This window comes from Chenopodium quinoa, unplaced genomic scaffold (assembly GCF_001683475.1).
Source record: "Chenopodium quinoa cultivar QQ74 unplaced genomic scaffold, ASM168347v1, whole genome shotgun sequence".
In the NCBI taxonomy this organism is placed as follows: Eukaryota; Viridiplantae; Streptophyta; class Magnoliopsida; order Caryophyllales; family Amaranthaceae; genus Chenopodium; species Chenopodium quinoa.
This window is the reverse complement of record NW_018744582.1, coordinates 2,274,376-2,287,611: the sequence shown is the minus strand read 5'-3', so window position 1 is coordinate 2,287,611 and position 13,236 is coordinate 2,274,376. Positions and strand designations below refer to the sequence as shown.

Genomic DNA, 13,236 nt, shown 5'->3' with positions numbered 1-13,236 from the left:
TCGTCTAACTTTTCATTTCTACCTTTAATTCCCCTCTTAATACAAGCTACAACCAACAACACACCCAATAAATGAAGTCCAAAATACATGACGTATATGTAAAGCAGTATTGATATATCCTTCTCCTTGCCCTAGCTAGTCAATTAAAGCATCATGCAATGCAGGCCATACAGCTCACATAAAGAAAGTCTTAATTTTTAGAGAGAGAAAGTAGTTAGAGAGAGAAATAGTAGTTTATACATTATATATTTAACTAAATAGTATATATAACAAGAGTATAATGGTAGGAATTTCTCCAAATTCTCTAAGACCTCACCTGCTTAATTTCATTCTCAAAAAAGAATAATTCTTCCTAATCCTCTCTTTAATTATTTATATTATACTCCATTTTTTTCCTTCAATAATTCCCTCCTACAAAGACCTAGCTAACCTTATATATTCTATAATTAACCTGCCTTTCGAGTTTAATTAAAAGGCAATATTAGTGAGAAAGTAAAGAGATTAATCATGATTAGGGCAGGAAGTGCTAGCACAGAAGGATCCAAAACAAGCCTTTCCAATGATAGAATTGATGAGTGTGAGGAGGATGATGACAAGGTACTAGAGGAAGAAGAGGTAGATGAAAATAATAGTAATGATAGCAATAGCAAGGTGATCAAGATCAATGGCTCGAGCTCGAGTACGAGCACCGTTGAAGAGAATGAAAAGAAAGGGCCTACCTCATCGGGATCCGTGAGGCCGTATAACCGGTCCAAGATGCCAAGGCTCCGGTGGACTCCGGATCTCCATCTTTGCTTTGTTCATGCTGTTGAGAGGCTAGGAGGACAAGAAAGTAAGTAGCAATGATACTACTCTTTGTAATTAATTAGCAAATTAAGGGTTTGGATAATTTACTAATTAAAGTTTTTGTGATGAAAATGTGTAGGAGCAACACCTAAGTTGGTTCTTCAGTTGATGAATATCAAAGGCCTAAGTATTGCTCATGTCAAGAGTCATCTTCAGGTAAATAAAATTAGTCAAATCAACTAGATAACTTTTAATATGAGCAATCTAATAAGTAAAAGTTATTAATTAAGTCCTTTCTAATTTGTATTTGTTTAGATATTCATATTAAATTTCTGCTTTTAGCTATATATTGACTCCTTGAAATGGTTTTATTTTTTGTATTTTGTTTTCAGATGTACAGAAGCAAAAAGATTGATGAATCAAATCAAGGTAATTAATTTAACTTGCTTTCTATAAAAAAAATAAAACAGATTGATTAGGGTTTTACAGTCTTTAATTATTCTGTGTGTCTTGATTAAATTCTTATCTAATTTCATTTATTTCGATGTTCTCGTTTGACTATTTTGAAGCAGCTATGAGCAATCAAGGGCTATTCGCTGATGGAAGAGATAATATCTACAACCTTAGCCAGCTACCTATGTTACAAGGCTACAATCATCAAAGATCGCCTTTTAGTCTAAGGTACAAAAACAAATAGCCCTAGAAATAAGCAAAATATATGAATTGAACAATTGAATCATCTATATACTTATCAAGATGTTGATTGATGATAATTTATCATAAACTGAATTATATCTTTGTTCCAATTGCAATTAACCAGGTATGGTGATCCTTCTTGGAGAGGTCATTCGACGAGCCAGATGTATGCTCCTTACAACATTGGGACTTCATCCGATAGGTCTAGAAACGGATTGAATTTTGGTTCTCTTCCGGAAAGGATGGTGTTTTCTAGTACTAATAGCAATTCTCAAGCCGGTTTCAATAATCTCTTCCAAGGGCAAATGTCAAATTGGAGAACCCAACAAACACTCAAAAAAGCCCCAATTTCTCAAAGCAATAATGGATCATCATCATGTCAATCCACAAGTAAGCCAAGGTCTAACATGGAGTTAAATCTAGCAATTAGTCCAATTCAAGAAGTAGCCGTCGAAAGAAAAGAGAGATCAAATCCTTTGAACTTCCTTAAACCCTCAAACATCAATATCAAGCAAGGGACTACTAACAATAACCATTTGAAAAGGAAAGCTATGGATTTGGATCTCTCTCTTGCCCTAGCTCCAAAAGATATCGACGATCCATTAACAAAGAAAAACACCAAGGATAAAGAGGTAATTGGAAGTGATGAATTACTCTCACTATCTTTGCAATATCCACCACCATTATCGTCTACCTCGGAACATGACCAGTTCATTAGCAAGTTGAAGGAAGGGGATGCAAGTAGTAGGACGAATAATAATAATTATAATAAGCAAGAAACAAAGACAAGTTTGGATCTGACTTTGTGAATGAAGACAATTGCTGAGTGAGATCTTGATGTACTTTATTGCAAAAAGTAGATAATTATATCTATTGCATATAATATACCAAAGGTAATGACAAATTAACTTGTCCTTAGCACTAATATTAATATTTTGTTGTTATATATATATATATATGATCACTATTTTGGTTGCATGCTTGTACACTAAATATTCTAAGTGTCTAGGAAATCGAATATCAGCTAAGAGTTGCATACAAGAAGGACCAGTTACATTAGTTAATTAACTATAATATTTTGATTTTTGTAAATTTCTCGATATAATTCATTACTGAGGATCCTTGCTTGCATGATTAATTATCCTTTTAGCTGTCTCAAACAAGACAAATTTGCCATCAGAATCTTGCTTGCATGAAAATGTTATGTGTGTGTGAGTTTGTATTTTTATTTTTCTAAGTATATAGTATAATAATTTTATCGGAGGCAGACAAATTTTTGGTTCGATTTTATATCAAGAAACGATTATTTGTGGATTATAATTAGATGCTTGTGAAAAAAAATCGTCTCAGATTAATTAAATATACTGTGATATTGCTGTTACAAACTAAAATTGAAAATTCTTTACATTCTTTCTTTTAGTTATCATTTCCTTTTCTTTTATTTTTCTTCGTCCTGATTTATACAATTATTATGTTAATATATGATAGTTACAGCCTTACAGGAAGGAAGCTAAACCACGGATCATATATTCAGAGAATATATCTATGTTATATATGTGTGGCTGTTATATACTTCCTCCGTTTTTTTTTATTGACACCATTTGACTTTTACACTATTCACAAACTACACTTTAACTAGCTTTTGTGATTTATACCTAAGATAAAATATAGTCAAGTGTGATCTTGTTTGAATTGTCTCAATGCATATTTTATTAATATCCACTTTTTTATAATTTTACAATGTCGAGAATTAGAGATATTAATCGTTAAAATAGTGGGTTGGCAAGCGTGGTAATAGAATGGTGTCAACTAAATAAAAACGGAGGTAGTATTATCTTTGCGGCTTGGTTCTGCTTAATTATCATTGACACACTCAAGACTCAACTAGCTTCCTTGTTGCTTTATAAATTAAGCTTGGTGATTATTCTTGTTGCAAGAAGCATTTATTAGTACTGCACTCTTACTATTGTCATCAAAATATAAAAACCTATACTTAAAAGTAAATTTAGCAACTAAGTAGTACTCCATCTGTAATAATAGTAGCCGAAATTCTTAAATCCATGATTTGACTTAATAAAATAGGCACGGTAATGGGTAACTAGTATGTGCTCTAAAGTGATTAGGAGTAACATGTCTACTATACATAATACATCCAAGTTACATAGAAAATTCATGTATCTATGCCTAAAAAATTAGATGTTCCATGCAAATCGGGGATATATAGGTCACTGAAAAATGGGTAATTATAAAGAAAAATGACTGGAAAACCGGCCAATAAATATCTAATGAACTTATATTAAAAACCAGCCAATATATTTTTTAATTATGCATGTAAACCAATATGACTATATCTATATGTATAAGCCTAATAATCTAATCCTAACAAGCTATGATCATATTTAAGCATTTGTACGATTACTACTTGTATTGTCGATCCCCGTGTTGATTATTTAGTTAATCAAGTAGCGTGGGAAGCACATTAGTAGTCAATGCATTGGCAAGAACATAGTGTGCAGCTTGTGTAGGGTGAATTGCATCCCAGAAAACATAAGTTGAAGGATTAGAGCAAGTCAAAACCGGTGTATTGCATAGACTGCCTGATTCCAGAACTCCTGTGCCACAACATCCTTCAAGTGTCGTTTGAAAATCTGCATTCATAACACAATTTGGATTTCATTATGTCATTCAATTCACCTACAATGTTACAATATACAACCTTGGTTTTTATACTATACGTTAACTTAAAGTCCCTGCAAACTAGAACAATATTACTTTTAGCTAGGAATATAAGAATGTGGTTACTTCAACAACAACAACAACAAAGTTTTAACCGTGTATGAATGTGTAATGTACATGTACATGGAATAAAATTTTCAAGCATGAAATCAAGTTTATCCACTATTTATTTATGTACGTTACAACTTTAAACTTTAACTTACTAAGAAACGTGCATCATGTATACGTACTATATGATATATGATACATAAATGGACTATATAGATGGAAAAATAGTTACCGTATGGTTGAGGTTGGTTAATCATATCGAGCAAAGGATTGTAAACATCAGCATAGGCGAATCTAGCACTGGGGTACTGCGATTGCAACCCAATAAGTAGGGATTGGAGCTTCCCATTGTAGACTAAAGCATCTGAATTTTGTTGATCAACACAAACTCGTTGCAGCCAATGCATGCTAGGAATGATGCTCCCAACACTCACTTGGATTGGCAAGCACCCTAGTGGGGGAAGACCCGCCACCGTGAACCTTCTTGCTCCTAGGTTGTAAAGCGACTGTAACAATGCAACCAAGTTAATGTTAGTGCTAATTAGAAAATTATGAACAACTATTAGCCTTACAAAAGCCATATGTTGGGAACTACATTAGAATTTTATAAAAGGATGGTTTTTGGTACACGAGTCACTTAAACAATTCATGGTCCGGGCTAATAATAGATGACACTCTAATATATCTAATCAATATTTTGAATGTTATAATAATCGAAAATGCTTAAAATGCGACTTTATTAATCTAATAATGATTTTTTATGGATTCAATTGCTAAAAATGACACTCTTATAGTCTACTCGTATGATTTTTATTCATTTATTGTCTCAATTGTAATCTAATAAATATTATTTATGAATGAAGTATTAATTTATTTTAAATGGAAAATTAAAGTATTTAATTTAATTACTCATATTTATTTTGGGAAAAAATGAAAATAGTGATAGAGAATGTGTAAAATTATCTTTATATTCCATAAAGAAATCTCAAACCATCCATCGAAACTCATCCTAAAATCTAAGGCCTATAATTAAAACTCCCCCAAAACCCTAATCGAATCCTAGCTACCGCTGGTATCCCAGCCAAGCCAATTTACCTACTCTACTCTGTCAACGGATTTTCCTCAACATATTCAATTCATTAATTATTTTTTATCGTCTTTTTAAAAGTTAGTTGACATCCACAAAAGTGAATAATCTATGGTAGATATCTATGTCAAAGACTCGCTCGGGACATTGGGACAATAGTCACACAACTATCATTAACATTTAGCTAATAACATTATAAAAGTACTGAACATGCAACAACAATAAAATGGGAATCAAAAATAATAAACATAGTAAAATCAAGTTAACATACCAAACAATTAATCAACTAATTAAAAAGAAGAATAAGTATTTATAATGCGTAACAATGACATACCTGAATAATAAACTGAAGCCTAGAAATAAGAAGATCCGAGTAACTCGAAGGTGAGTATAACAAAGCTTGAGTCGGCAAATCAAAATAATTATTCAACATATCATTTGATCCAACCGATATTAAAAACATGGCATTTTCTACGGTCCAACTTGTTTTCTCTTGACCCACATTTCTCTCCATTCTTCCTAAAGCCTCTTCAAAGTAATTCACCTGAGCCGTCAGATCAAGTGCATGAGTAATCCCAATCGTTAGATCATCTAAACCGGACCCAGCCGAGGCGAAACTAACCCCGGTCAACAATTCCTGGTCTGACACAGTCCGGTTCAAGTAAGCCGGGATAAAGTCTTTTAGACCGAGTGAGGCTGCTATATAATCTGGCGCAATCCGACCGTCAGAGAACCGGCCGGTTGGGATTCTGCCAGGGAAGTCCTCTCCATAGGGCTGGTGGTCTGCCCGGAAGAGGGCCGTCGGAATGTAGTTGTTGTTGCCAGGGTCTACTGTCGAGTCCCCGAACACGTAAATGGCTGTTATTGGTTGCGTGGCGGCCAAGGTAGTGGTTAAGGTAACGGTAGTAAGGAGCAGTATGAATGTAAGGATGATCATCATGGTGCTGAGTTTTGTTGCCATGTTTGTTTCTTGTGAGAATTATAATTATGGAGGTTAATAGTGAATTTGTTTTGTAGAATTTATAGGATTAATATTATAGCACTATTGTTAATTTGTAATATAGATCTAATATAGGATTTATAAGTAATTATCCATGTGTTTGGATTATTGTAAACTTAAACCTTGAGTTTATCTTATGTTCTTATTTACTTATTTAACCTTTTTATTTATGAATAATTATGTATAGTATTAGTAGGGAAAGCTATCCCTAAGGATTGAGTTTTAATCACAAGTTGAGATTGGCTAGAATTTCATAAATGCTAGATTTTGAGAAGTGCATATACTTAATTTTGGTGCTAAATTATTTACCAAAAAAAAAAAAAAAAATTGGTGCTAATTGTTATAAAATAAGGAGAAAAATATGAGAGATGGAAAGAGAATAGATCAACTTATTATTCCATAGAGTACGGATATATATATATATATATATATATATATACAATATAACTAGGGTTTGCTTAGATAACAATAAACCCTAGATCTAGAATATTCCGGAATGATACAAGGAGGATAATGGATATCCACAAATATTTCATAACACTCCCCCTTGGATGTCCATTATCGAAGAGTGTGCCTCGTTAAAACCTTATTAGGAAAAACCCTGTGGGATTAAAAAAAAACCTAATGAAGGAAAAAGAGTACAACATTCTTCGTAATACGCTCGAGATGCCGCCTCATTAAAAACCTTACCAGGAAAACCCAATGTGGGACAAAACCATGGTCAAGGGAAAAAGAGTGCAGCGCGTATTTTCTCCCCCTGATGAATACATAACCTGAGATCTTCTAGTGCCGCAACAATGAATCCAATATGATTGGATATCTTCTAATATGCAGTCAAATATCATTCTTGGTCTTCGATCCTCCTAAACTGAAAGTGCATCTCCAAGTCTTCAAGTGAACATGTGCAGTGTCTTCATTTCACCATACATGTATTTATCTCTAAATCATTCCAAACTCTGTTTGAATAAAATTACTTTAAAAGTTAAACTTATGCGGTTAGGCCTTCTTCTGGAGGTCGGGAATAATAGAAATTGATGATCATTATTTGATCAAACATTCATTAATAATAATTTGATAACAAAACTTGATATTATTAATGTCGTTCTTCAATTTCATATGAATTGTAATATAACACATGTATTTAGATACGCTAATCATGGTTCTTCTGGACCATAAGCAAAAATTCTCACGCATAAGTATTCCATTGATATCCCTAAATGTTTCATAATTGACACGATAGCTCTCTTGCAAATACAAAAGCAAATCTCACTAACTTACATATGCTCAAACTTCAGGTTGAGAAATCAATGATGTAGTCACATAGACTTTTCAAGAGTTTGATAATAATTGCAATATTCAAGATATAAAATTTGTAGGGCTATAAATACGTTGCATATAAGTTCTTTGGGAACTTCTCTTACATGATTCATAAATAATATTAGATCAACGTCATGTATAATTTCATCATAATTATAAGCCCGTTGGAATATAAATATGTCTTTCTAATTTTCCATCAAAGTTGTAAATATGCTTTACTATACTTTGAATGAACATGCACATACACCACAAATATTGTATAGAAACTAATGCATGCAATATGAGATATATAAAACATGATAACATATTAAGGAAAATGTACAATAAGTAATGCATCTAACAACTACTAACATATGCAATGAACAATCCGTTAACCTATGACTTATACATGCATATAAACATACATAGGACTCAAAATAATGCAAGACACTGTACAATGTGGATTTAAAATCCATATTTCATTGAACTTCTGGTCCATAATAAACTTTTGATCATTATATGTCAACATCAAAATGGACATATATTCCAGATCCCTTATTCACTAGTCCATTCTATCATGCATATGCATTATTTGTCGGTTCCATCATATACCGGTATCATCATATAATTCCTCAGGGTGAAGTTGTAATTTACATGCTATTTCGACAATGATATCTGAATACATTTTTCATTGGTACCATCATTAATTTTTTTTCTCTTACATCATAGGCCATCTATTGTAATAATTCAGATATCTATACCACCATTTGATATTTATACACTATGGTATTTATATACTATTACCTATTATAAGTGTTAACTGCACTATCTTGCCACATATCATATCATTTATTTTGGAACCGATTATACAACCCACACTTCAGGTGTAGTAATTCAAGTATCATTGGCAAGATTTTATCTCAATGTATACACATAATATGACCAAAAAGTATCTTCAACGCTATGCAACATGAGTCATAACTAAATACAAATCAAATCATAAATGTGCAACATATCTTGATAATATATAGACAAAAGTTGGCATATAACTTTTCAAACTACCTTTTATAGGGATCATCAATTATATTTTCCGATTTTCCAACTTTTGCTATTTCTTCTCCCCCTAAGTTGGTAAAATATCTTATTCATAGGGGCGTCTAATTCTATACCAACTTAGTATACAAATTTGCAATAAATTCTTTTCATTGGGAGGATCACAATCAAAATAATTATCTCTGAAGATTTGTATTAAACAAGTTTTATCTCTTCTAGAGAACAATTTCAATGAAGAATCATTTCTTCATTAACTTTACATTGCATGTGTATTTATTGTAACACATTCCATAATATGTTCTCTTCTGGAGATCAATGTCAATGGGGAGATATGTGTCATGCAGTTGTACGTTTTTCTTTCTTTTCCAATTTCTTATGTGCTGACATATAATAGCCCCAATCAAAAGAATTATCATACAAGCATAAATCACTTGCTTGGAATTCTACTAGGTAGTCATCTTTGAGATCTTTAAAGATTTAAATAGAGTATTTGGTGAGATTTTGGTCACCTAATAGTTGACAATAACATATTTGTTATTCTGGTGAACTTCTGGTCACCCATTACTCTTGAAATTTTCATCAATACAAATTATTATAAATCACTATTCCATAATAGCTCAATCTCAATGTTATGTCTTGCCATTTAACTCATTTCATATATGCAACATTGAGAGAGCGTCAGCACGTTATCAAATGAAACTTCAAGTTTCTATAACGGGTAATTATTAAACCCGGATGGTCTAATTTAATTATCACATCCAGTCCCTTCTCTAAATTTGAACTCTAGTCAGTATTTCAACACTAGTGACCACTTTGCTTAAATTACTTTATGCATGACCATGAATATGATGTGATATTAGAACACCAAAATGTGTTTCTTTATGTAATTGGCAAGACAATCAACTAATACTTGATCTAAAATTTTATACTCTGCTGGAGCTTTGACTATAATCTTGATACATGCTAAGCTTGTTGGATAATTCTATACTCTTCTAGAGTACTCTATATAATCATGATACATATCCGTTTTACTAAATATAATCTCTATAAAGATCTATCAAAATGTATTACTTCCTCAAATTTGCTATTGTCAATAATTGCTTTTTTTTTCTGTTTGAAGATTCTTATATTCGAAATCTATTGGGCTCGGCTATGGCTACCACGCTTTAGGCGTGCTTTAGGGATGAAATCTATTCATATCCATCTTCAGGATGGTATCATTTTGAAATATATTAATTAACATGTGGCCACTTTTATTAAATAAAACATTAATATTTAAGTTAATGTATGTATCAAACTAACCATCAATATATTTTATTATTTATGTGCAAGGATTACATAAAATAATGATATAAATACTATCTCCCCCTAATCCTTGCATGTGGGGGCATTAAATTAATCCAACTACCTTTAAATCTCTTGCACCTTTTAAGCCATAAATTCTTTTATCAATGCATGTATCAAGCAAAGTAAAATGATTCTTATAAGACTCATATTCGTTCCTCTTGCCCAATTATATGAACCTTTATACTAAAAATTCACAAATTAATATTGTAATAGAATTAAAGGAACTAAAATAATATTCACTAAACCAAATAACTTAAATTAATAAATGACTGATAATAATAATAATGAAATATCCGATAACATAAAAAAAATATCTAAAAACAAATGTCCCATAAAGCATAAAATCATAGTACTACGATAAAATTCTATAATAAATGCAAGCTAATTAATAGAGTTTATTCGCCAATGGATCATAATTTATTCAATTATTTTCTTCAGAATTAGGAAAGAAATCAGCTGCTTCCAGGTGAGTTTTATCACCGTAATCAAAATCACCTTCGCCATCCTCGTACACCAAATTTGTTTCCACTTTCTTTCCTTTCTGTTTGATTGATTGTTGATAAAGGTCTACTAGATGTTTTGGTGTACGACACACACGAGACCAATGGCCTTTTCCTCCACAACGGTAGCATATATTTTCATATTTATCCTTCTCATTCTTATTTCCATCTTTATTGTCCCACTTCTGGTGAGAGTATGAGTTTCTAAAATGACCACCTCGACCACGATCATGTCCACGTCCGCGGCCGCGACTACGACCTCGACCACGGCCTCGACCACGACTGCTGGCGTGATCTCTATCCTTTTGCTCTTTCCCACTATGGGATGTCGCATTCGCTTCAAGGAATGGAGTAGAGCCAGTTGAGCGTGATTCATGATTTTTCATTAATAGTTCATTATTTTGCTCAGCCACAAGAAGACAAGATATCAATTCAGAATATTTTGTAAAACCCTTTTCACGGTATTGTGTCTGCAGGACAACATTGTTTGCATGAAAAATAGAGTATGTTTTTTCTAACATTTCTGCATCCGTGATTTTCTCTCCACATAATTTCAATTGTGATGTAATTCTAAACATGGCTGAATTGTATTCACTCACAAACTTAAAGTCTTGTAATCTTAAATGTAACCAGTCATAACGAGCTTTTGGTAATATCACAGTTTTCTGGTGGTCATACCTTTCCTTTAGATTACTCCAAAGGACTTGTGGGTCTTTAACAGTCAAGTACTCAGTCTTAAGGCCTTCATGAAGGTGATGGCGAAGGAATATCATAGCTTTAGCCTTATCTTAGCTTGTTGCAGTATTGTTTTCTTTAATAGTATCACCAAGTCCCTTTGCTTCTAAGTGTATTTCAGCATCTAACACCCAAGACAAAATAGTTGTTTCCAGTAATATCAAGAGCAACAAATTAAATTTGAGTTTTGCAAGGTTTAACATGATTCACTGATATTTAAAACAATATTATAAATTAGGAACTAAGATGAAATATATATATATATATATATATATATATATATATATATATATATATATATATATATATATATATATATATATATAGTAATAATCACTAATAAAATCCACCATCACCCAAATTAGGCTTCTAATTTGAGTCAATACCAGTAACACCCAGAGAAAACTATTAATCAACCAAATTAACAAACAAGAATTAGGAAAACTCATGACTAATTAACTGTTATCAAATTGATTACACCTTTCTACAAATTTTCAACGCCACAACACATGAAATCTGATTATTAACTTTTATATCAAGGTAATAATCCCATGTTATTTTCACACAAATTGCAGGCAACAACTCACTCTAAATTACTCCTCGAAACCGTTCTATACTTCATAAAACACCAATTATATCAATTAAAACCATGACCCAATTAAACTAAGATTCAAGCAACTAATTTAATCATTATAAGTTATGAAAGTCAACTCCCTGTTTCACATAAACCCCATGAAATCATCAAATCCAAGTGATATAAATACACCACGAAACCGAAATGCACAAATAGCTATCAACTACAATGATCATAATTTATACATGGATTTTGATTCTTGAAAATTAGACAAGAAACTGGAAGATAGCAGGCTCATGATGCATATAAGTCGCGTAAAATCGGTAGGGGGAAAACAGTCCATAATTTCGTCAAATTAAAAACCGATTTTATACAAGGTAAGCCTAAATCATGCATTCTAAACTAGGTGAAATCTAATCTAAGGGATAATACTAGTTACCTTAAAATTAGAAGTGCAAGAACGAGTACAAACAAGCCCGACGAACAAGAACCGGTGGTATCGGCAGAGCAACGATGGTTTCGGCAGAGGGGTTTGGGAAATTACCTTTTTCTGGTTGGTGTTCGTGAAATCAAGAGGTAGCAGTATTGGGGAAAATTTGAGAGTATGTTGGGAGTTACTTTGATTGTCGTTTGAGATGCTTCAATTGATATTGAAATCAATCTAGAGTAATGGTGCTGATAACGTGTTATAAAATAAGGAGAAAAATATGATTGATGGAGAGAGAATAGATCAACTTATTATTCCATAGAGTACGGATATATATATATATATATATATATATATATACAATATAACTAGGGTTTGCTTAGATAACAATAAACCCTAGATCTAGAATATTCCAGAATGATACAAGGAGGATAATGAATATCCACAAATATTTCATAACACTAATTTACATTTTAGGACTCAAATTTATTGGATGATACAGTAATTTAAAAAGGAGTAATAGAAAAGTTGCATGAGCCAGAATTAACATGCAAAGAAAATGTTTCTTTGTTATCAAGCATTCAAGCTTGTTTGGTTTACTTGTTCATCAATTTTGAATTTATTGGGTTGGGCTATATTTAGTGGGCAATGCCTTTTTAAAGCCCGATTTGATAGCCCATAAAAATTTCCTTAAAGTCCAGGACCCTCACTGAAGGCCCTTAACGTCCTAGCTTCTTTTTCCTTGTGTCGAAAATTCTACAAAGGACATTTTGTTTTCACGAGTTTAGTACGCGTTTTTTTTTTTTTTTGGGACAAAGAGTTTAGTAAGCTTGCTGCAACATTTAAACCATCTCAGTCCACAGTCCTCACGACCTCACGTATCTAATTGGAGGGGTTGTTGTCCGCACAGTAACCAAATGCAACATTTGATCATAGAAATTTTAACGTATT

General features: G+C 32.3%; 3 protein-coding genes across 3 annotated transcripts; 1 reads left to right on the top strand and 2 right to left on the bottom strand.

The window, feature by feature from the left end:
- Nucleotides 1-214: 214 nt before the first annotated feature.
- On the top strand, nt 215-2,493 carry LOC110699465 (two-component response regulator ARR1-like). Its single transcript, XM_021876966.1, has 5 exons — nt 215-832; nt 926-1,002; nt 1,179-1,215; nt 1,359-1,467; nt 1,607-2,493. Exons 1-5 carry the CDS (start codon nt 508-510, stop codon nt 2,289-2,291), a joined length of 1,233 nt encoding a protein of 410 aa, XP_021732658.1. The 5' UTR covers nt 215-507; the 3' UTR covers nt 2,292-2,493.
- A 1,443-nt stretch (nt 2,494-3,936) lies between these two features.
- LOC110699432 (GDSL esterase/lipase At2g40250-like) lies at nt 3,937-6,314 on the bottom strand. The gene is made up of 3 exons (XM_021876945.1): nt 5,688-6,314; nt 4,499-4,772; nt 3,937-4,130 (listed from the first exon to the last, which is right to left on the bottom strand). The coding sequence occupies exons 1-3, from the start codon at nt 6,312-6,314 to the stop codon at nt 3,937-3,939; spliced, it is 1,095 nt and encodes a 364-aa protein (XP_021732637.1).
- A 4,156-nt stretch (nt 6,315-10,470) lies between these two features.
- Nucleotides 10,471-11,322, bottom strand: LOC110699431. Its single transcript, XM_021876943.1, has one exon. The coding sequence runs from the start codon at nt 11,320-11,322 to the stop codon at nt 10,471-10,473; it is 852 nt and encodes a 283-aa protein (XP_021732635.1).
- Nucleotides 11,323-13,236: the final 1,914 nt, after the last annotated feature.

Coding starts and splice junctions, on each gene's coding strand:
- LOC110699465 (XM_021876966.1), top strand. CDS start 508: ATGATTAGGGCAGGAAGTGCTAGCACAGAAGGATCCAAAACAAGCCTT. Junction 833..925: donor GAGGCTAGGAGGACAAGAAA/GTAAGTAGCAAT, acceptor GAAAATGTGTAG/GAGCAACACCTAAGTTGGTT. Junction 1,003..1,178: donor ATGTCAAGAGTCATCTTCAG/GTAAATAAAATT, acceptor TTTTGTTTTCAG/ATGTACAGAAGCAAAAAGAT.
- LOC110699432 (XM_021876945.1), bottom strand. CDS start 6,314: ATGGCAACAAAACTCAGCACCATGATGATCATCCTTACATTCATACTG. Junction 4,773..5,687: donor GGCTTCAGTTTATTATTCAG/GTATGTCATTGT, acceptor GCATTGTTACAG/TCGCTTTACAACCTAGGAGC. Junction 4,131..4,498: donor TAACCAACCTCAACCATACG/GTAACTATTTTT, acceptor TTATGAATGCAG/ATTTTCAAACGACACTTGAA.
- LOC110699431 (XM_021876943.1), bottom strand. CDS start 11,322: ATGATATTCCTTCGCCATCACCTTCATGAAGGCCTTAAGACTGAGTAC.